The sequence below is a fragment of the Labrus mixtus genome, chromosome 14 (genome assembly GCF_963584025.1).
Source record: "Labrus mixtus chromosome 14, fLabMix1.1, whole genome shotgun sequence".
Taxonomy (NCBI): domain Eukaryota; kingdom Metazoa; phylum Chordata; class Actinopteri; order Labriformes; family Labridae; genus Labrus; species Labrus mixtus.
This window is the reverse complement of record NC_083625.1, coordinates 8,767,838-8,790,872: the sequence shown is the minus strand read 5'-3', so window position 1 is coordinate 8,790,872 and position 23,035 is coordinate 8,767,838. Positions and strand designations below refer to the sequence as shown.

Below are 23,035 nucleotides of genomic sequence, written 5' to 3'. Positions count from 1 at the left end.
CATTTCTATCCGAAATCAACGCCAATATTACCATAAGAATATTGTTAAATATAAAGGCCTATATTTATTTTTTATCTGCTCAAAAAGCATCTCCCCCCCGACCTTCTCGTCGACACGTTACGTCCAGGTTACGTCCTACGTCATTGAAGGGGGCTTTGCGTAAAGGGCGTGGTGATGTGCATGTGCGGTCCACCGCCAAATTCAAACAGTGAAGAAAGAAACCAGAACAACAGGCAGTCGAAGTAGAGACGAGAGAGGCAGAAATTCACGAGTCGTAATCATTTCAGGTAAGCTGTTTTCGCGGTAGACGCTTTCATGGTTGGGCTGCTTTGTTTTGTTTTTTTGTCAAGTATTTATCTGAAACTTCATTTAATTTAGTTTTGAGATAATTTTTTGTAGCTTTTGCTGCAAAGCGCGCACAGCGTCTGATACCAGCCGACTCCGACCATACAGATACTTATCTCATCTTTCATGTTTAGCAGCATCATTACCAATAAATTGACTTTAAGTATAATAACAGTACAATAACAGGCAGTAGATTGTGTTGCAGAGGTGTATGTGTGCATGTAGACCTGCAAAGATATCAGTTACCACACGAACAGACCCAGGTATCACTTTCATTGGTACCGATACTTTGTTAAGTGTGAATCTGCATCATCGTTCCCATTTGACTGATAAATCAGAGTTGTGTGCTACTCAGACACTGGCTGTGGTTAGATGTTAAATAGGACAGAGAAGCCTGCAGAGCTAGAAATCCTGAACAGAAGCAACAAAAGCCAAATACTTTCATTAACACGATTGACTGCCTCCTATTGTTCAAACATTTTAGCCTTTATTAAACACCCTTAGACCAGCAACATATTTTGTGTTTTGCTGAACAGATCACTGTGTGAAGAGAAATTTCACTTTGACAAGATCACGATTGTGATGAGTGTGAAAATCTTTTTCTTTTTTAGGGTTTAATGTGATGCATCTAGTCATTTTCTTGTGTTTTCTCCTTTTTCACGTCACCTTAAGGAATCATTTTATTTCCGTACTTTATTTAATTTATGTGCTGTATTCAGAATGATGTGTTTTTTTTAAAAGACTGAGATAACAATAATTGGCATTTTCCATAAATGTATCCATTCAGAAAATATGAAGAATTACTAATTTAATCTTCTGATCACTTTCAGTTCAGTTTCTAAGTCCAATCAACAGTCCTCTGCTAAAAGATATAATAATTTAATTATAAACAGAAAAGACTGACAGAGAAATGTAAAAGTATGATGAGATTTTTTGATGATTACAACATGAACAGGAAATAACTGAGCTCTGTTTTTATTGCTCCATATACCTGTGTACAATATTTGTTTTAAAACCTGCTATTAAAAATATCCTCTCCCTTTTTCTATCGTTAAAATTGTACATTTTTCTAATGGTTCTCCATCCTTCCTCTCCCTTTTCCAGTCAGCTCAGTCATGGCGTCTTCAGTGATGGATGGAGTTGGTAAAGCTGTGGTAGGAGTCTGGCGAGCACACACGGTCCTGGATGAGTCCGACGGAGCAGAGAGCTCCCCGGAAGCCCCGGATCGTTTCCGCAAGCTGAAGTCCTCATCTTCACTTAATTCTCTGCGAATGTCTTTGCGCAAAAGGCTGCCGCTACGTTCTGTTCAGGCCAACTCCCTTCCAGAGAATCCGACCTGGGAACCCATAAAAGAGCAACCAAAACCCAACGCGGTCCACAAACTCACTCGCAGTGCCCGCAACTCCATCAGCGGAGTGTATCAGGTACATGGACCTCTGGTTTTACTTTGGCAGAAGCTGCATGCAGAGAGATTTTCTGCGTGAAGAGGTTTAGAAATCAAATTGCCAGCACAAGTTAAGGCAATGATAATCAAGCAATTCATGAGTGCTGATTCATCTTCTTATCCTTCGTCTGTTCCACCCCATCCCCAGAGGCTGCAGAGGACCAGAGAGTTCTCACGGGAGGAGTGTTTGGTAGAAACTCCGGGTCGAGCATGTGACGGGGAAGAAGCTGGTCCATCAACTTCTCGTACTCCAAGAAGAACACCTGGCCGGGCCGCAACACCACGACGTACCCCCAGATCGACCGTCACACCTGGACGTACCCCTGGCTCTCGAGGGAGAAGGACTCCCGAGGCTGGCGTGCGGGGGGTGAAAACGGCGGGCGGCAGGAGGCAGCTGGTGCGCATGGCTGCTTTACGGAGTCCCTTTGCCTCCCCAAACACACAGAACCAGAGAATGTGAGTCTTTTGGAGCTTTTTTTTTCTTTTATTTTTACGAGCTACACTGTTGCATTGATACATGATACAGTTGTTTACTATTATTATTATTTATTTGCTGATTTAAATTTTGTGCTTTTCTGTCGATAACAGAAAGTTTGACCAAGATTTAGACTCTGTGTCCAGTGGACTCAGGAGGCTCAAACATCTGTCCAAGGCCTTTGATAACCTAATTGGCAGAGATGAAAGGTAAGAGTACATCAATTTAATATTTCTGGAAGTGTGGATAGAGCATCTGTACTCTGTGATGTTTGTGAATGGGAGAGTTGTGTGAATTTGAGGAAGCCTCCCGTGTATTTTACTTATTTCATAAATATTCTGCATAGAGGAGACCTCAGAGGCGCATGACCACCCTCTTCCCCCTCCCCAAGAATCCCGTTCTGAAGCACAGCTTGAGGGGCCCTAGACCTCCTTCCCCTCCCCCCAACACACATTCTTCCCGGGCTCGGTTTGAAACTGGGTCTGTGTTTCTGGTATTCGGATAAGGAGGGACTAAGGGGGAGACAGCAGGGGGAGAGAGGGGATGGGTGTGGGAATTGAAGCCAGATAAAATGACAAAAATGTCGCTTGCATCACTTCCTGTGTTGACATTCAAAATGTTAAAAAAAAAAAAAAAAGTGTGGCCAGCCCTCTGGGAGTGAGATACACTGCCTAACACAGAGCACTCAAAGAGTGACCTTGTCCATTATCAGTGTGTGTTACATGCAGCCAACTGCTTCCCTCACCGTATGACGAACTCGTCGGTTGGGAATTTAAACATGAGTTTGTTTTCCTCCCACGACAGGCGGTTCAACTACTCTCTAATGGTGGAGTAGGGAAGAAGGTAAATTCATAGTATGAAAAATAATGCTTCTGAACCCCGCTCAGTTGTGGAAACACGTGCTCGCAGTGGAACTAATTGTCTGACATAAATGTGCATGGCAGCTCTTGCCTGGTGTCTGTATTTCAGTGCATGAACTGCTGAAGAAAAGCTGCTCGTCTTCGTCTATTACAGTCACACTTCCTTTCCCCTTTTACTGCTCTTCGCTTTAAATGTTTACTTCATTGATGTTGCCGTATTTGTTCTTTGAACTTCTCTTACTTACCGACATTTCTAACACATTTTCCAAATTTAAAGTCATAAATTGACTCTAATACTTAAATCTTTCACCGTTCTTAAAAAGTCTGAAAATTCTCGTTTCTGGATATATGATCAAAAAAAATGACTGTCCCGATTACAAAGTTCATTGAGAAGAAAAGGCAGCTCCTGCTTCCTCTACATCTTTGACCCAGTGCAGCACTCGCTTCAACCTTTTTTCTATTAATTCAGTCTTATTGTGTTTTTGTTGTTGATAAAATATGGTCAATTACCTTCACAGACACATTTTTAAACTCAAATCTAACTTTGTTTATGCTTAATGCAGTAATAGTTGTTTTCTCTTTCTCCAGAACCATTCCCAAGGAGCGTTCTGGAGGAGCAGTGATGAGAAAGTTGGACCCCAACGGTAAACTCTGTCGCTCAAACCTCTCACGTCGGGCATCAAAGCTCTCAGACAGAATGGGGGGTTGGGCCAACACAGCTGTGAACACTATTCGCAAACCCAACTGAACTACACACTTGTGTGTGTGTATATATAAAAAGAAAAAAAGGACCTTTTGTAGCCATATTATTATTGAGGTATTACTGTTTCATTAAAAAGTAGTGTTTTCATGATACTGGGAGACTGTTACATGTAGGCTTGTTGTCTTTATGATATAAACTGTGTTTACTTAGAAACAAATAGGGATTTCTGTGTTTACACGTCTCAGGTTAGCTGGTTGTGGATAATTGTCCCCACTATGGCTACCAAAGGGATTTCTGTATTGTGGTTTATGTACTTTTATTATAGCTGCTACAACCAAATGTCTTAGTTACATTGTTATTATTTTAACACTTTATTTTTATATTCACTTTGAATAGAATCCTTCCGAAGGCTAAAGGCCAAAACTGTATTTGCAGAACTAACACTAAATTTACTGACACAGGGGAGATTTGTTTCCTCTATTTTACATGTATGCAAAAATGTTACTAACATTTGTTGTTCATTTTTTAAATGTCATTTGATTATGCCAAAATGTAAAGTGTATTTTCTGTGAAACAGTGAGTTTTTTTTATATACACAGCTCAGGCAGTATTGGAGAGTTTTTCCACTTCCCTTGCGTCATAGGGCCACACTGTTAATGGTCTGCGGATGATTCATGGACCATTGCTGTGAACATAAATCATTTAGTAATGTGATGGAGAAGATGTAATGACTCATTTCATGTTGATGATGTTATAAAACCATATCCGGCAGGTTATTAGTGAAGTGATAAACAGCCTTAGATGACGTAAAACACTTTTCTCTGCATTTCAATGTATTGGTATCCCCTTCCTGCAGATATGGGAGAAAGGAGTGGGAAAAAAAGCAATAAAACCTGTAAGAAAGAAAGATTGATGTTGTCTCCTTTATTATTATTTTTGCTTTACATGGTAAGGATAATTTTACGGACATAAATAAAACCTTTCATCAAACTAAAGCGAGTCACTCTTGTCGTTATCGAAGATATTGTTTTTTTGTGGGTAATGTTTAGGATGTAAACCAATATTTTTACAGCTGAATCAAGATCCTAAACACAAAATAATTTGTTTTCACCAAAGCAATGTTCTCCAGAATCCTACAAATAACATTTGATTGTTGATTTAGAAATGTGACTGGTGGGTTCATGATTTTTTTAGTTTGCCTGGTTCTTACGGAGTCCATCTTTTACTTATTATTTGATACAATTTACAACAATCTTTGGCCTAGATAATTTTCTCAATTTAGAAAAATATATCCATATTTGAAATAATGTCAATAATGCGGTTAAGAAAATATGACATACAGCAATATATGGGTTGTTCTCATAAAGTGTTATAAATTAAACCAATAAAGCTTAAGTATGCAATTCAAATAGATCTTACTTTTGAATTCTTTTGAATTTAAAAAATAAATGTTTTGTGAACTTTTTATTTTGTCATCCGTTCCCTAGACGAAATAAATGTCATAAATCAAAATGACAGTCAAAATCTGCAACACATCCGATCCATTTCCTCTTGGTGGTGGTAGAGGGAAACTATTCTGAGTAGTCAATGTCAAAGTCAACTTTATTGTCAATTTCAAAATATGCCAGACATACAGTGGAATCGAAATTGCGTTTGTCTCCGTCCCGCGGTGCAATACAACCAAAATAAGATCAAATAAAATGAGGTAAAATAAGATAAATAATATTTACAGTAATAAATTCTAAATTGTGCAAAAGGTACAAAATGGTAAATAAAATAAAATTTAAAGAAAACGTAAACTTGTGCAATATGTGCAAAGGCTCCTTATTAAAAATGGTCAACTTAAATGTTTTATCACTGCTGCATTTATCTGCAATGTCAATAGTATTGCGATGTCTGGCATATTTCTCTGAATGGTGACTGTAATTGATGGCAGCAACGATGCCGTGGTAACGAAGCAGTAAATCAAACTCGCTCTGTTTGTCCCTCGGTGTTGCCCGTCGCAGCCCCACGCCTCGCTGAAATCGCTCCTCCTCCGTCTCTCCGGCTTTGTACCCAGAGCTGAAACCACGCTGCCGGCTACCTTCTTCAAGATACCGGGGCTGCTAAACATCTGAAAAATGGCTCTCCACGTCCCAAAAGCACCGGGCTTTGCCCAAATGTTGAAGGATGGAGCAAAGGTGAGGTCAATAAGTCTCGCTGGACCAGTTTAATAGCTGCGAGTTGTTTTCTTGTAAACTAGCAATGCTAACTAGCTGTTAGCCGCTGAGATAGCGCAGTCATGTGGGGAGAGTTCTAGAAGGAAGCCAGGCCGCTTGGAGCTAACGGGGCTAATATGATGATATGATAAAAAAAAAATTAGGCTTCTCCATCCTTGAACAGGTAAAAACATTGTTAGTGTCTGCAGGTGTTATCTGCTGCGATAAAATGGTGTTAATCAGCAGTCACACCCTGTCAGACCTGGAGCTTTGATTGTCACCTCAGCTGCTCTGCCTGACTCCTCAAGAGATGTTGATGCTTCCTGTTTTGGGTTCTCTTAACTTACATTTTATGTTATAGTGGCACTTGTTTCCCCCACCTTGGTTAAATGTGATATTACTGATGCATCCATAAAGGCCGTTTGCATACTGTTTGTCTGACATTGTGTGTTTTTATAATGAATCTTAAATGAATAGCCAATCATTTTAAATAATTTTCTCCAATGCAGCACTATTCAGGACTTGAAGAGGCAGTCTTTCGTAACATCAAAGCCTGCAAGGAGCTTTCCCAGACAACACGCACTGCTTACGGGCCTAACGGTAAGCACTGCCCTTTCTGATGCTATGCTAACTTACATTTAAACAACAAAGTAAAGGATGTCTTAACAGTAACATTGTTTTCTTGCAGGCATGAATAAAATGGTCATCAACCACTTGGAGAAGCTGTTTGTCACCAATGATGCTGCAACGATTCTCAGAGAGCTCGAGGTGAGGAAACCTGACATTCCTCCACAGTGTACTGCATTAAAAAAAAAAAAAATTAAATTGCATCTTTAATAAGGAGAGTTTGTCTATTTATAATCCGTGTCTTGTTTGTTTCTTTACAGGTGCAGCACCCAGCAGCCAAAATGATTGTAATGGCATCACACATGCAAGAGCAGGAGGTTGGAGATGGTACAAACTTTGTGTTGGTGTTTGCAGGAGCTCTGCTGGAGCTGGCTGAAGAGCTGCTCAGGATGGGCTTGTCTGTGTCCGAGGTACACACTAGTTACTTACTATCATGATTGCTTAAAGCAGGGGTGTCCAAAGTGTGGCCCGAGGGCCATTTGCGGCCTTTGAGGGGATTTTTTTGCGGCCCGTGACTTCACATGAAGATTTTGGCCCGAGGCCTTGATTAAGATTGGCACATTATCTTATTTAACAAGGGCTGAACAATATTCCTAAAATAGAACATTTTCAGTAACATGTTGGTTTTTTTTTTTTTTAAATCTACAGCTTTTACTATTTTCCACATTTTTTTGTAAACTATGAAAAAAAACGTATGCAAAGTTTTTGCAAACAAGCGGACTGTTGTTTAACCATTTAATGACCTGAGCTACATGCAGAAAGCTTTTCCCCAAAAAAAATGAACCACGTTACAGGCTTGATTCTGAGAAAAAAACAAATAAAGTAGAACGAAGAAATCAAAATATTTGACTTCCTTTTATTAAAGGGTTTCTTTAGCGAGCCTTTTGATTCTGATCTACAAAGCCTTACTACTTTTTCAACTATATTTTTAAAAACAAAACCTGTGGCCCGCAAGCGATTCTAACACGACAATTTTGGCTCAAGAAAGAAAGTTTGGACACCACTGGCTTAAAGGATTGGTGTGACAGCTTTTCAGACCCGTTGGTCATCTGAAGAAAATACTGTCCACTTAATTTCTTATTGGCTCCTTATAAGTTAATACCAAGCTGTCTCAGTAATGTTTTAAGAGCTGCTTTTGAAATCTGAAGCAGAATACATGTGGGGAATTTGTGCAACACAAAGAAATGAATCACTGTGTTTGCTAAGTTGGCCTTCTTCTGTTTGAAATAGGTGATTGAAGGCTATGAGAAAGCATGCAAAAAGACCCTGGACATCCTGCCAGATTGCGTGTGTTCCTCAGCTAAAGACCTCCATGACGTCAAAGAGGTAACGTCTCTCATCCGCACAGCAGTCATCAGTAAACAATATGGAAATGAAGACTTCCTCGCCAAACTCATCGCAGACGCCTGTGGTGAGTCAGCAGTCCGGTTATTTTAACCAAACCATAGCTGTCCAGGTCAGTAATTAGTGACGGCATTCATTTTGTATTTCTCTGACTTTCTTTCCTTAACTTGCTTGTGCTGCAGTATCGATCTTCCCTGAGTCCGGCAATTTCACCGTTGACAACGTCAGAGTATGCAAGATTCTCGTAAGTTGTTTTAGTCACAGATCCATTCATGTATTTTGTCTCTTGTGTTTTTTTTGCCTGTTCAATTAATGTCTCTGGTGTTTTTTGTTTTTTTAGGGTTGTGGGGTGACATCATCCTCCATGCTTCATGGCATGGTGTTTAAAAAAGAAGCCGAGGGAGACGTCACATCAGTTAAAGACGCCAAAATCGCAGTCTTCTCCTGCCCCTTTGACGCCACGGTGACAGAAACCAAGGTAATGATACTTTGATTTGTCTTTAATGCTTGAAGAATCTGACCGAAAACTGAGACTGGTATCAAAGGGAGGGGGACGAGTGAAGAGGTAGAGTTAAGGGAGGTTTTAATTTGAGGAGAACAGATGGTGTTTTCAGAAGTTTTTTGTTTTTTTTGGAGGACTCTTAAGATGAGGCATTGCAGATGTCTGAGGGGAGCGGGTATCAAAGGGTGGGGGGCTGTGACACTGAAGGCCCTGTCTCCATAGATGCAGAGTCTGGTGTGTGACAGCAGGCCAGTATCTTAAGGCCTGGAGTTTTTGAGACATGGTGTGTGGGTGAAGAAGGTCATAGAGGTATTGATGGGCAAGGGCGTGGAGGGATTTATTAAGGAAGAAAAGTATTTTGTATTTGATTCAGGGTCTAATTAAGAGCCAGACATTTTTGAGCTTGTCTAGCGCTTATAACGAGTATTATTGAATTGTGAATTTGTTTCCACCCTGTTTTTTCTTTTTTAAATGATGCTCAGGATTCCCCATTGTTAGTCGTTTTTTCAAAGCATACATTTTAATATTTCACAGAAGAAACACACATGGTTCTGAAATATGGTTCCATTATTATTGTTTGTCCTTGGCAATCATCATATTTCTTGCAATTAAAATATAAAGAGTAAAAAAAATATTTTAATGTGTGCTGAGAAAAATGCTTACCTTCATGATTTGGTGTGGAACCACTCGGCTGTATAAAGGTGTAATGAAATGATCTAAACAAAAGTCGTCTCCACCTCACAGGGCACAGTGCTGATCAACAATGCACAGGAGCTGATGCACTTCAGTAAGGGAGAGGAGGACATGATGGAGGCTCAGGTGAAGGCCATCAAGGCGGCTGGTGCCAACGTGGTGGTCACTGGGGGGAAAGTTGCTGACATGGCGCTGCACTATGCCAACAAGTACCAGCTCATGGTGGTCCGGTAAGTGTTTGTGGTGGATGCTGAATATGTGAAGGAACAGAATGGCTGTCAATCTCAAATGTATCACATTCAAAGTTTTATTAAATTACAATTCAAGGAGTTTACTGTATCTAATTGTGAGAGATTTAAGGATCTGATTTTTCTTCAGTGCTGTTGTAATATCAAAGAAGCTTTATGGGGAGTATACTTTATTATCAGTGTAATTAATTTTCATAAAATCCCCCCTTTCCCCATCAGGCTCAATTCAAAGTGGGACCTCAGGCGGTTGTGTAAGACAGTGGGAGCTGTAGCCCTGCCCAGGATGGTGAGTGTTGCCTTGTTTCCTTCACATCTGACATTTGAACCAGGAGAAACAGAAATCATGTATAGTGATGCTTTCCTGCCTCCTTAGACGGCTCCAACTCCAGATGAGATTGGTCACTGTGACAACGTTTACCTGTCAGAGGTCGGGGACACTCAAGTGGTGGTCTTCAAACACGGTAAATCACTTTATTCCCACGTTGTGAATCTTAATTTATAACCTGATCTTTGAGTTAATCATTTGTTGAATGTTTTAAAACAGAGAAAGAGGACGGTGCCATCTCGACGGTCGTGATCAGAGGCTCCACAGACAACCTGATGGACGACATCGAGAGGGCTGTGGACGATGGAGTCAACACCTTCAAGGTTCTAGTCAGGGTAAGTCAACACAAGTAACCACTGGAGAATTTTTTCGCAACTTTGAGGAAACCATATCTAAATGAAATGACATTAAATAAATAAAAATTCTCACAGAAAAGCAAAATATGGTGCAACAAAAACCATCATCTTCATCTCCTTCAAAATACAAGATAATGTGAAGCATTACATATGACAAAAGCTGAGGTTGATAATGCAGTAGCTTTATTATCTCTCCAGAGTCTTGGGGGTTTCAGTTGAATGCTTACATTTTAAACTCATTGCCTGCACCATGACAACATTGTCTCTGTCATTACCTTCTGCAGGACAAACGCCTGGTACCCGGAGCAGGAGCCACTGAGATTGAGCTGGCTAAACAGATCACCTCATATGGAGAGGTATGAAGCTTTGACTCAAAGATAAACAAACCCCTCCTGCTTTTGGTTGTGATCGTTTTATTTTTATTTTCCTGCATCACTGGCTCAAAAAAATGTTTTAAAGAGTCCGCTTTTGTTCTCCCTCCTCTCTGTAGTCTTGCCCTGGTCTGGAGCAGTACGCCATCAAAAAGTTTGCTGAAGCCTTCGAGGCTCTGCCTCGTGCGCTGGCTGAGAACTCCGGAGTGAAGGGGAGCGAACTCATCTCTAAACTTTACTCCGCACATCATGAGGGAAACAAAAATATGGGCTTTGACATCGAGGTGTGTACTTCTACTTAATGAGACTTGAATGACTTGATTATGATGAAGGGAGTCTTGTTATTTTATAGAGGATGGTGCTACAAAATGAGAAGTGTTTGCATAAGACTGATGTGTTTATTGTCATGTACTTTTGAATGTGAGGAGCTCTGTATTTCTGTGTGTGTGGGTCTGACGGCATCAATGTGTTGTTGTCTTCAGGCGGAAGGCCCTGCGTTGAAGGACATGCTTGAAGCTGGTATTGTGGAGCCGTATCTGGTCAAACACTGGGGCATCAAACTGGCTACCAACGCTGCCATCACAGTGCTGAGGGTGGACCAGGTGTGTATTCACAAAAACAAAAATACAACACAAAGATACTCAAAAGCAGCCTCTATAAAGAAAAAAAAATATATAGTTTCTGTTAAAAGTTCATCAAAGATTAAACCGTATTATTTAAGTTTGAAATATTTTATGAAAAGTGCAAAACAACAACAACGTGTCAATCTCTCAAGGTATTTCCTATAAACTGCTGGACACTGCAGTAAGAGGGAGCTATTCTTACACAAACAAGTCTGAGGTTTTTTTTTTCACATGTCTATGTTTGGCCCCACATTTATACATGTTTATTCTTGTCTTCATGTTATTGAGTGTAATTTAAAAAAAAAAACTATTCAACAAATCCAACAGCTTGTTGGATTTGTTGAATATTTATTCTCATATTTATGATGAATCTGCAGATATGATATTAAACAGCAGCATTTAGCTTTGTTTGTTTTTCTCCCATTGTCACAGAATAATTGGATGTAATATTCAAGCGTTTAACAAATATATTTGGGCTTCTTAATGGGCATCAGGTGCTTTTTAAGGCTGATGACTCATTTTAATTCATTTAGTATTTGATGTAAAGTGAATGGTGAAGTGTTAGTGTGGGGCTCATGTGAATGTATAGTTCCCAGGTAGTTAACGTAAGTGTGTGTGTATATACACGTGTGCGATGCAGATCATCATGGCTAAGGCTGCAGGGGGACCCAGAACTCCTAAGCAGAGAGGCCACTGGGACAAGGACGAGTGGGATGAGGAGCCTGATAAATTTGAATCTCACCATTAGAGGGCGCACACACACTCCCTCTGTCAGTAGGTCCTGGAATGAGTGTGTGGTTTTAACTCACTATGAACTGAAGCACTCACGGGGCTGACGTTGTGAAACATTTGCTCTTTTGCCTGTCACTACTAACACAGGGTGTGATACAAAACTCACTGCAGGTAAATGCTGCATATATGCAGCAGGTGTGTGTAAATATTACTAGGTGTGAATAAACCACTTTGAGTTTGAACTTGCACAAAACACATGAGGTTTGGTTTGATGGCATGCTGCATGCACTAATGAACTCTTCATTGCAGTGGACACGTAAAGGCAAGTGCAGAATTTAACAACGTTGCATGAACTGTTCATTAATTTAAAACATGAACTGTACATTGCATTAAATGCAAGTCGCCAGAGGCCAAGTGGTTTTGTTGCCTGAAGGTAAAATGGAAAAAAGTCCTCTTTATTAGAAACAATCCAGATGTCTCAAAATCAGCCCATATCCTCATTTACCAGTGGTTGGATATTTTGTACGCCACTTTTAAGAAAATACAGACTTAGATCATTTATAGTGGACGTTTTCTTGATTCACTGCAGGGCTGTAAAGCTGTTTTGAATACATTAAAGAACTTAATAGTGTTCCTGTTTCAGGAAGTAGCTTTATAAATAAGTCTCTATAGCAACAAAATTCTTTGGACCATTGTATTGTTATTTAAGTCTACAAGCTTTCATTGAATTTTATCTTTGCAGCATTTACAGTTTATTCTTGCAGCATACATTTATCTTATGGCCTTGATAATATTAAGTCTCCATCTATTACCCAGATTTGTATCTTTATGGATCTACATTGCCTTTTATATTTTAAAAATATCTGTACATCAAAAGCTTTAAAAGGACTAAATTCTAAATTCCCGTGTTTACTAAGTTGCTCACTCTTTAAGACAAGTCTCATTTGATTTTTTTCTTTCTTGTTAACTGAAAACAACAGGAATATTGTCGCATCAAAGGGCCTGACAGCCACCCTGCCAAAGAGCCCAAAGCCTGCTGCGTGGATCCTGGTGCTCATTACTTCCAGCCTGAAAAAATCCGTCTGACTTTCATCTTTTTCCTTTCAGATCATCATGGCAAAACCAGCAGGGGGACCCAAACCTCCCCAGGGCAGGAAGGACTTTGACGAGGATGACTGAACCTGATGTGTAGGCCAGCTGATGCTCCTGTTAACCCTGAACGCTCCCAAACGGATTCATCAAATCCTTTTCTACTTGTTTATTTAAAGCTCAACACTTTGGTTCATTTTGTAGAATTAACCACACATTGGTTAAAAAAAAAAATGTTATGTTAACGTCAAAATGTATGGATGGCACTGCTTTCTCTGTTTAGTCCCAAATAAAAGGCCCTTGAGTTGTAATGTCATGGTTTGGTTTGTATTTATCTTGTGTTGGGAGACTACACTGTTTGTCCATGTCTTAACTAAGTGATTGCTTGGTGATGATCGATTTTTATTATTTTTTATCTTGCAGTGCGTTTTTGCCATTTAAATTAGTCTGTTAAAGCTGCGACCCCATGCTCATCGACTTCATCCCTGCACCACCCCTTGAGCTCTGAAATCAGCACCCTGCTGGGCTCCCTGCCCCACCTACTATTAAAACCTTTGATGCTGCCCTGTGGGTTTGCTCTCAACATCATGTTGAAGCTGCTGAAATTATGCACGCACTGGTTTATTTTTAGAGCAGAAGAATTGATGTTGGTGGAGAAGTCGATTGGAGATCTATCTCATGCCTCCAAAAAGCATTAATTGATGAAATGCTGCATCATGTGTTCAATGAAAACAAAACTGAAAATCACATCATGTGGTCTGCCTGGCAAATGCTAAAAAAAAAAACTGCGGTGGAAAGGATCACAGATTTGTAGAATTAATGTGTGCGCTTGTGAGTACGGAAAGCAGCAGGGGGAGCTGAACTCCACAAGGTTGCTGTCTCATTGGATGGCAAAGCTGTGGGCGGATTTGCGCTGACGTTGCCCATACTCGGGATTAACTTGTTTTTTTATGTCGCCATATCTTATCACATTTTGCACCGCGGTGCTAGATCTGCTGCATGCTGTGTGAAGGCTGGAGTAGTGTCACCTCGCTTCTTCAAATCTGAAATCGGTGTGAGTGTTGCCCAAGTGTGGACGGGCTCCCGTGAGGTGTCTGGATGAGGAGCTGATGTCGCACCGCGGTTGATGTCCCGTCGCACTGATGGGGGCCGACGGCAGTAAAACCAGGAAGGTGAGTTCAGTGACATACCTGGTCGCTAAGGTGTGACGTGCGTGGAGAGGTTCCCTGTTTCCATAGCGATGAGACAACGTTAGTTCCAGAAATCACGAGGCAACGACGGCATCAAACCAGGGCTGTTGTGTAGTCTCTTCTGCAGTTTATTGAGCGGTCCATTTTATAGTTACACTTAATCTAATATTATTATGTTGTAACTATTCACTCGATTCTACCACTTAAAAAAAAAAAATTCTCTTGAATAAACTATAATCTGTATGCCTTTATTTTGAAGGAGAAGTCGACACGCTTCCGGTATTGACATCCACAAATCAATAAGGGGGGCGGGGTGGGAGGCACATGTCCTAATTAAAACCTATCTTCGACCAGGCTCTTGTCTGCTCCGGAGCAAATGTAACATTGATGTCAGGTATGGCTGCAGAGTGTCTCTAGATGTGCTTCTTCATGTGGCTTGTATGATAACATCCTCCTGCATGGCTGATTACACACATCTTGCACCACAGAACATCAGATCTGCTTTGCTGAAGCCCAGAGGGAGAGGGGCTGTGTGACCCAGTGACTGCAGATTACATGCAGACCAAGTATTGTCTTTTTCTTCTTCTCAAATGAGAGCAAGAATGGATTTTGAAAGTAATCAGTTGGCTACTGGGCGTCACTGGTGCCTTTTTGTGGCTGGATACAGGGTATCATAGACTGTAAATAGAAAGGTACAACTGTCACCAAGATTGGAGTTTATAGTACTAGGACTAATTAATTAACCAGACTTCTGGTTTAGGTAAGACTGCTCATTTTGCAAATGCAATTGGCAAACATACAGAGGAGCATCTTATGGAAGAGGAACTGCCATTTCTCTTGCCCCAGTTTAATCTATATTAGCTTTTGCAACCACTGGTAGCTCCCGAGAAGCAAATTAAGTAACTAAATTTAATAGAAATAGATAGCAGATGATAGAAAATAATTACCTTAGTAAGTTAAATAACAGAACATGTCCAGTTTCTGAAGTGGGGCCACAAAGGTTGAAACATACTTCTACCAAACAGCAGAGGCAAATTGTTTATAGTGTGTGCAAAATGAATCAATAATAAGGCAAGTTTACATATACACATACTGTATGTTTAAAAAGACTTGCACTGTCCATTATGGCTCATACTAGCACTGTGAGTCATGAGCTACTGAGCTATGAACTCCTTAAAAGGTTAAGTAACAGAAGAACATTTATCTTGAGTAAGACAGGTCTGCCAAGATACAGTAAGTGCAGATACTTGTTCTTGTGTGAAACAGACCTGGATTACAGGCGTTTGTCAATATGATGGTTTTAGAATTTGCTTCAACACGCAGCAACACTGGCAAGGCCATTTAAAGCGCCTGTGAGGAGTTTGTAACCTCGGACAAAGGGTCTTTAAGTATAGTATGGTGGAATGAACATAATATATCTCTATATGCAGATGATATGTTGCTTTACATGGCTGATATAGCAATTATATCATTTCCGATAAAGAGAACTGTACATAAGGTTTTAGACTTCAAACATGCCCCATTTGATTCTTTAAACACATAGGAACACTGGTTAGGCCTTTTAAGGTCCTTGTATCTCCTCAGAAACAGAAGATAGCTTGTGTTGTAACTGCCTCTTGGGGCACACTGTCCCCTCTGTCTTTACTTTAGAGGCCTGCTGGAGGAGGGCAGGCAGATGAGGACTTCTCGTCTGGATGGCGTGGCTTCCTCTCCAGCATGGGTCTGTCCATCCCAGCAGGCATCTGTCGCCTGGCCCCTCCCGCCTTACGTCTTGGTCAGCGCCGGATGCTCCAAGGAAAGCCCCCTGACATCCCAGAGCACGTCCTGAGGCTGGCCGGGGTCGGCCCAGACAAACTAAGAGCGGAGTGGAACCTGCCAGGGTTCATAACCATGTTTCTGCCGGAATTCCCCCACAGAACTCTGCCCGGCCATGAGCACTTTCAGGTAAAGATCAACATTTATGTCGGCACTCAACCAATAACCAGTTGTGTTTTGCATTTACACCTGGCTGATCCGATGTTTTTAAATGATTATCTCCTCTCTGTCTTTGTGCCCGAATCTCTTAATCTCTTTTAATCTTTTTTATTTTTTATTTAACAAATCTTTAACAGGTTCTGAGTTACATCGCCAGAGGTTCGTTTGGACCCATTCTGAAAGTGAAGGACAAGGCCCAACAGAGGACATATGCTGTCAAAGTAAGTCCTCTGCTTCTTACATTTTGATTGTGTATTTATATTTGTTCCTATTGAAGAGATTTCTGCTTGTTAATCCATGACAGCCTCTACAATCTCTAATTAAAGTGGGTTTTTTTTAGGCTTTTAAATTCGATAGTAGAGGCAATACAATCGTCTAATACAATCTGCTGTGATGGGCTGAAATGAGTTTTTAAAGGTCACAATTGCTTGTGAGCAGTGATTATAACTGTAGTTATTGAACCCTCTAACCTAAATGAGCTTGTTGTAAAACTATAATCAGGGAAATAAATATTTCTTGGTGTTGTCTTATTTAACCTTGTGATTTCGTCTGCTCACAGGTCATACCTAAATCAGAGATTCTAAGACTTGGCGTATTGGAGCAGTCCAAAGAAGAGGTTATTGTCCAGGTGGGTATCATGCAGGTTTTTAAAGTGATTAGATTGTATAAAACATGTTTTTTAAACATATCTCTTCATGAAGATTATATGTTATTATATATAAACATGTCTCATTTAGTAAATATAAAGAAGTCGATGGCAGTTAAAGTAATTATATTACAAATTAGATAAGATAAGACTGGAGCTTTTGATGGATTCAGACCTCTTCTAATATGTTTCTTGAACACTGTAATTGGGGAGTTGGTGATACACCTTTGACTTAAACTTGTGCTTCTCTGAAAGTCAAATTTTAACCAATGTTGAAGTCCCAGCTGAGGCTTTATATTTCACCATCGAGACCAGAAGCTACAGAAGTTCTGAGCGAATTGAGATATCAGAAAACAAGTTTGGAGAAAGCAGACGGGCTTCTCTTTGATCCAGTGAGATTTTTCAGGCTGATCTTGGACCTTTGCCCACAGCGTCAGGTTCGCCATCCATTTGTCCATGACCTCCAGGACTGTTGGCAGACTCAGCGCCACCTCTACATTAGTGAGTCAATCAGAGGCCAGTGACCCAATCCAACCTAGATCCGCTACCTGAAACCCCTCACCTTCACTCCACCTTTTCTCACCTCAACACCAGTAGTCTTGTAGTCTACCCACGATCCCCAACCCCACATCAAGAACTTGATAACCTAAAGACAAAGAGATTCTGATAAAATCTTATTGAACCCCTGCACCAACCCCAAACTGCCACTGCCTGTTCCTGTATCCGTGTTTTGCCCCTTTTCCACTCCTCCAGAGCAGTTACCCTTTATTTTCCAAATCAACCACTGACTCAGAAAGTGTGACCCAGTTTGTTTCCTTCCCCACCCCCTGTGAAAGGAGAGCATGTTTAGCCCGGGGACCAGATGTTAAATGCTTCCACAGCTCACAACAAGAGCACATGTGTCACATTCAAAAGAGACATTCGTGCTCGCTTTAACAGTGAATCATCACTGAATCATAAAGGCATAAATGTAGATATGGAGCACAGTTGGAGGGATAAAAAAAAAAGACAGCGGCTCTCTGAGTCTTTAACCTGCGGAGGATCATTGTTATCAGTGGGTCGAAACTTTTCACTCTCCTGTCCCTCTGTTTTATCGCGGCTCAGTCATCTACCCAAATTGTACTTCTTCTTCTTCTTCTTCTTCTTCTTCTTCTTCTTCTTCTTCTTCTTCTTCTTCTTCTTCTTCTTCTTTTGTTGTGTATAGCGGCAACAATTATCTTTTATTCCACACACACAAGAGCTCAAGTTCACTTCCTCACCTATACCCACTTATTTTTTTCACACCTGTGTGCCTGTCAGACGGATAAGAAACGCTATTCACCTTTCTTTTTGAGGAGGTTAGTTTTACACTCTCCTTTCCTCCAGGTTACACCCTCCTCCCTGTAATTCTTTCACCAGTGTGTGAGCCACTGCCCCCCCCCCCCCCACTGTACACCTCACATTACATGACAGAGACATGATTTAATGCCGTCTCTTCTCCTCCCTTTAGTGTGTGATTACTGCAGCACCGGAGACCTGTACACCTACTGGCAGATGATTGGTCAGTTTCCGGAGGACACGGTACGAGTGTTTGCAGCAGAGCTGGGCTGCGCGCTTGGTATGTACACAACACAATACTAATAGAGTACTGCTGACATATTGTAAACCTTCTCCTTTCTCATCAATTTTCTTAATTAGATCAAAGTTATTTACAGGGAAGTCTCCCTTGTTAACAGTATTTAATTGGAGGTAATTATAGAACAAGGTTTGGTTTAAATGAGATGAGCGCTCAGAGGATCTCTAACAGTAACAAAGTGATGCAATGATGGATTTATATGCTAGCAAGCAGTAAGAGATATGGATTGGAGACATTTCAGTTCTTTATTTGAAGTTTTTTTTTCTCCTGTTGTTCTCAGGCTTTCTGCATGACTTTGGGATCATCCACAGAGATGTGAAGGTAAGAGAAGAACTCCATTCAGAGAAGGTTTAACCTGATTTAAGGTTTCTTTTTCTAATATGTCTATCAGCACACATAATTCATGTTTTTACTCAGTCCATTGACCCATTCTCGTGATTAACCAATTACATTGAAAAATGTTGTCCTTTTAAGATTTTTTTTTTTGTTTGGGACTTTTTGTGCCTTTATTGGAGAGACAGGACAGCGGATAGAATCGGAAATCAGGGAGAGAGAGAGAGTAGGGAATGACATGTGGGAAAGGAGCCACAGGCTGGACCCGAACCCGGGCCGCCCGCTCGAAGGACCACAGCCTCCACACATGGGGCGCGCGCACCAACCGCCGCGCCACCAGCGCCCCAACATTTTGTCCTTTTGATTTATATTCAGTAAAGTACAAGTCAATCAACATGTATCCATGCAGTTAAAATATAATGAACTGTGTTTTAAAATAGCAGTTATTAGTAATTGTGTCTGTTAAGGATTGTTGTTCGAGGTTACAGGATATTTTTTATGATTTTTCTTTTTTTGTGTGTAGTATTGAAGTGTCTAATCTGGTGTGTAGAATAACGTTTTAAAGTATGTTTTCTTTCTTATGATTTTGGCACTTCTTGTTTGTAGATGGAGAACATCCTTCTGACAGACAATGGTAAGTACACGCTTGTCCCCAGCAGAGAGCAGCACAGCTCTGATATGTTGACACACACACAGAACCTTCCAGAGGATATCCTCCCTGTGTGCACAGATGGCTGTAGATATGTATTAAGACAAACTGTACATCTGTAGGCACTGAGAGGAAAGAGCCTTTGAATCAAATGACTTTTTTCCTCCAGTTTTAACTGCTACAGTAGGATGAATTTGAATTTAATGATCCATGATTCACGTGCACATAGTGATGAAAGGAAAATGGTTTGTTCCAGGCCACCTCCGCTTAGCTGACTTTGGTTTGTCCCGTCGCCTTGAGAGAGGAGGAAGAGCTTTCACCATTTGTGGAACCATCCAATATATGGGTGAGAAATACTATAATCACATAATCAGTATATTCAGATTTCTAGCTTATCCTATCAGAGCCACTACTTCACAATAATGGATGTATAATCACAGAGATGTAAAGATGTTTAATACACAATATTTAGTACATCCAGTGCTAAGAGTATGCTCGGTCTGCTTTGCAGCCCCAGAGGTGCTGAGTGGTGGGCCCTACAACCATGCAGCTGATTGGTGGTCTCTGGGAATTCTCCTTTTCTCATTGGTGACTGGGAAGGTGAGATCTTGTTGCCAGTGGGCTCAGTGTGTCTTGCGTGAGAAAAACATGTTGCTTACAATCATTCTGTCAGTGACGTAGCTGAGCTTGAATTTAGCTGTAGTGAACATTGTGAAAATGAACAAGACATTTTCTTCATGAGGCCATTTTAAATACTTCTTGAATTAAAGGGTTTGTTGAAGTTGTACATTTACATCCAATATTCTTAATTTAAAAAAAGGAAAGATTTTTTTCTTAAATCCCGTCTGTATTCATGTTAATTCTAAGATCAGCCTTAATTATTAATTTTAACATAATGTACCCCAAACTGTCTTCAGTTCCCCGTGTCTCCAGAATCCGACCACTGCAGCATGCTGAGAAAAGTGAGGGGTTTCCCTTATGAAATACCCCTCAGCTTCAGCCCTCCTCTGGCCTTGCTTATAACTGAGGTAATGACACAAAGTATAATCGTATTAATGCAAAACCCTCAAACTAACTGTAATGTCACTGACTACATGCTGTAGTCTACTAACTGTCTAGTATCATGATATATAATGATATAGACACATACATATTTCTCTGTCAAGCTTTTGTGTAAGACTCCTGCTCGTCGCCTGAGAACCCTTGAGCGTTTCAAGCGCCAAACCTTCTTCCATGGAACAACTTTTGACCTCACCCTGCTGCAGCGGCAGCCTGTGGAGGTAACGCAAGAGAAATATCTAGATATTGCCAGTTTCAAACATGAGTCCGATTGTGTAACAGATGTTCAGAATTCAAAGCGATGTGATGCTTCCTTGTCACTCTGCAGGTGATTCTGGAGCTGAGAGAGAGACCAGACCGAGCGGCCAAGGCTCGTAGAGGCCTCACTTTGTCTCTGCAGCCTCTCAAGGGCTTCGATTATGACCTGTTTCTCAGCCCCCCTGCCACGCCGGACACACAGCTGGATGCCAGCACGCACACTCACACAGCTGCACCGTTCCCCGGCCCTGCACTCAAACTGCAGCCCCCTCAGGGAAAAGGCCCGCGTAGGGAAGTATTCGTTTGACAGACTTTGAGTTTACAAGATCATTTTTAATACACTATTTGTAGCGGTATGTTTGTCTGCACACTTATTCGTCCTTTAAAACGGGTGTGGTGAGCCTTCTCAAATGTCTTATGATTTAAACAAAAACATAGTTTAGAAGGGAACTTTTTATTCATGTTAAAAAACACAACTTCTCCAATTGTGTTAGTGGTGTTTTTGGTTTTGTACTGGGCACTCTTTTTATCTCTTTTTGGAATCATTTGCCTTTCTCCAGTGAGCGCCTTTTCAAGCCTGCTGTATTTATATAACAGTTTTGCAAGAAAGATTGCGCTATTGTCCCTATACTTCAGTTTTCCAGACGGGTCATGGCCCTGATAAAACATTATGTTCAACTGCTATCTCAGTCACCCCACATAGTAAAGCCATGCTGATTAAATACAGTGCACTGATTTTCTTTTTTTTTTACAAGATATATATGGTTTAGGGAAAAATCAACAAAAACCCCTTTAACAAAACAAGGGTTTTTTAAGGGACTCTGCCTTTATTGCCATATTCCATGTTTCTGAAATTGTTTGTGAAGAAGTAGACATAAGAAACTTCTTTCCTCCTGCTATTAGGTATTTCTGCTTTATATCCTATTTTTATTCAATTTTATAACCAAAACTTGACCTTTACTGAATACAATTTGTTGCTGGACCAACAATTTCTGCTCCTGTGCTGCATACAAAAAGCATAATAACGTCAGATTACGATGCGTATGCCTTCAACAGCTGCCCTAGTTTGAATCATTTCTTAACAGAGACTTAGGGTGTTTTCCCAGGTCAGCCTTGATTTTTGTCACTGTGAGGGTTAAATGAGCAACATTATTGTTTCCCCTCAGTTAAAAGTTGATAGGTAGAGGGCTTTTTTTCTATTGTCCAAGGCTGCCGAAACCCTAGCCAGTAATGACACCCTCATGCACTTACCTGATCATCACGTTATGTTATGATTCTGTGAAGCACGCCCCGATGTGTACCCTGAATGCCTCACATGTCATCCTGAGCTTGCTTTTTTTTTTCTGTCACAAAAAAAATGCTTATTTATAAATTCCTCTTTATAAAGTTTATATGAATCTTTTGGATGCCATTTGTTGTTATATGTTATGTTACTATGTATTTTTGTAATTACCTTGTAGCACAGATGGATTATTAAACTCTAAATGTACAGCGATCCGATTGGGTGTTCTGCTCTGTGTTGAAGAGAGAGAGACAGACAGAGGGGGCTTGTGAAACATCGACATATCGGCAAATGAAAAGAAAACAATCGTTGCTTCACTTTCTTTATCAGTTACTCCACATTGTTTCTGCAAAAACAAAGAAGGTAAGTGTTACAATATCCAGCAGGGAACGTTTACTTAAACTGCTCGGAGATTTTAGCTCTTTATGAAACAGACAAAAACTAATATCCATGCCTCTTTATGAGCTACAAAATCAAACAAGACAATCAGCAGGAAGAGTTACTTTCTTTATAGTTGTGTGTCATGTCTGAAAACAGCTGCTGCTGGGTAAGTGTCAGGCAAAGTGATTAAAGGCACATTTTGTTTTCTTCATGGATTAAAAGTGAGTGATACATTTAGCTGTTAAGATAAAGCAGGATGAGACTTCACGAAAAACACTTTCACATGTACGGTATGAAATAAGCAAAGAGGTAGGAGGTTTTGCTCGGGGGGATGCAAAACTCAACACAAACCTTTAAAACCTCGCAGGAGCTTAAACGGTTCAGTAAAATTAAGTTTTGAATGACATTACTGGAGTGTTTCTATTCAAATAATAACTTTACCACATGTCACACAGTATAGTGTATGTTGTATGTGTTGGATAACTGAAGCTGCTGGTCAATAGAAAATTCACATTTTATAAATCCTATAATAAGCATATGACATGTCTCACTACATTATACTATTTAACTCCATAAACAGGTATTGCAAGTTAGCTTAGACTGTAAGTGCTGTACTGTGTGGCAACAGTTTACTTGCTTCATACTTGTCCCTGTACAATAGACATTCAACTTTTACATTTTATAGATGGATGTGAATCCATGAAGTGAGTTAT

General features: G+C 40.5%; 3 protein-coding genes across 7 annotated transcripts; all 3 read left to right on the top strand.

Annotated features, from left to right (window-relative positions):
* Positions 1–156: 156 nt before the first annotated feature.
* Positions 157–4,734, top strand: LOC132987907 (uncharacterized). 3 transcript variants are annotated; one of them, XM_061054898.1, is made up of 6 exons: positions 157–287; positions 1,454–1,769; positions 1,938–2,245; positions 2,378–2,473; positions 3,069–3,107; positions 3,713–3,915. In XM_061054898.1, exons 2-5 carry the CDS (start codon positions 1,461–1,463, stop codon positions 3,097–3,099), a joined length of 744 nt encoding a protein of 247 aa, XP_060910881.1. In that variant the 5' UTR covers positions 157–287; positions 1,454–1,460; the 3' UTR covers positions 3,100–3,107; positions 3,713–3,915. The 3 variants fall into 3 exon arrangements, with proteins under 3 accessions (XP_060910881.1, XP_060910879.1, XP_060910880.1); XM_061054896.1 differs by lacking the exon at positions 3,069–3,107 and having other exon boundaries at positions 3,713–4,734; XM_061054897.1 differs by lacking the exon at positions 3,069–3,107 and having other exon boundaries at positions 181–287; positions 1,459–1,769; positions 3,713–4,734.
* Positions 4,735–5,848: 1,114 nt separating this feature from the next.
* cct8 (chaperonin containing TCP1, subunit 8 (theta)) lies at positions 5,849–13,251 on the top strand. Of its 3 annotated transcripts, none has more exons than XM_061054890.1 (16): positions 5,849–6,007; positions 6,535–6,625; positions 6,714–6,793; positions 6,913–7,062; positions 7,883–8,063; positions 8,179–8,240; positions 8,337–8,474; positions 9,243–9,421; positions 9,659–9,725; positions 9,813–9,900; positions 9,984–10,099; positions 10,405–10,476; positions 10,611–10,775; positions 10,974–11,093; positions 11,755–11,884; positions 12,954–13,251. In XM_061054890.1, exons 1-15 carry the CDS (start codon positions 5,948–5,950, stop codon positions 11,860–11,862), a joined length of 1,677 nt encoding a protein of 558 aa, XP_060910873.1. In that variant the 5' UTR covers positions 5,849–5,947; the 3' UTR covers positions 11,863–11,884; positions 12,954–13,251. The 3 variants fall into 3 exon arrangements, with proteins under 3 accessions (XP_060910873.1, XP_060910874.1, XP_060910875.1); XM_061054891.1 differs by having other exon boundaries at positions 11,755–11,888; XM_061054892.1 differs by lacking the exon at positions 11,755–11,884.
* A 475-nt stretch (positions 13,252–13,726) lies between these two features.
* Positions 13,727–22,154, top strand: rskrb (ribosomal protein S6 kinase related b). The gene is made up of 13 exons (XM_061054894.1): positions 13,727–14,107; positions 15,776–16,069; positions 16,237–16,320; positions 16,659–16,727; positions 17,177–17,246; positions 18,235–18,342; positions 18,641–18,681; positions 19,300–19,327; positions 19,599–19,688; positions 19,854–19,942; positions 20,260–20,370; positions 20,509–20,622; positions 20,730–22,154. Exons 1-13 carry the CDS (start codon positions 14,078–14,080, stop codon positions 20,964–20,966), a joined length of 1,365 nt encoding a protein of 454 aa, XP_060910877.1. The 5' UTR covers positions 13,727–14,077; the 3' UTR covers positions 20,967–22,154.
* Positions 22,155–23,035: the final 881 nt, after the last annotated feature.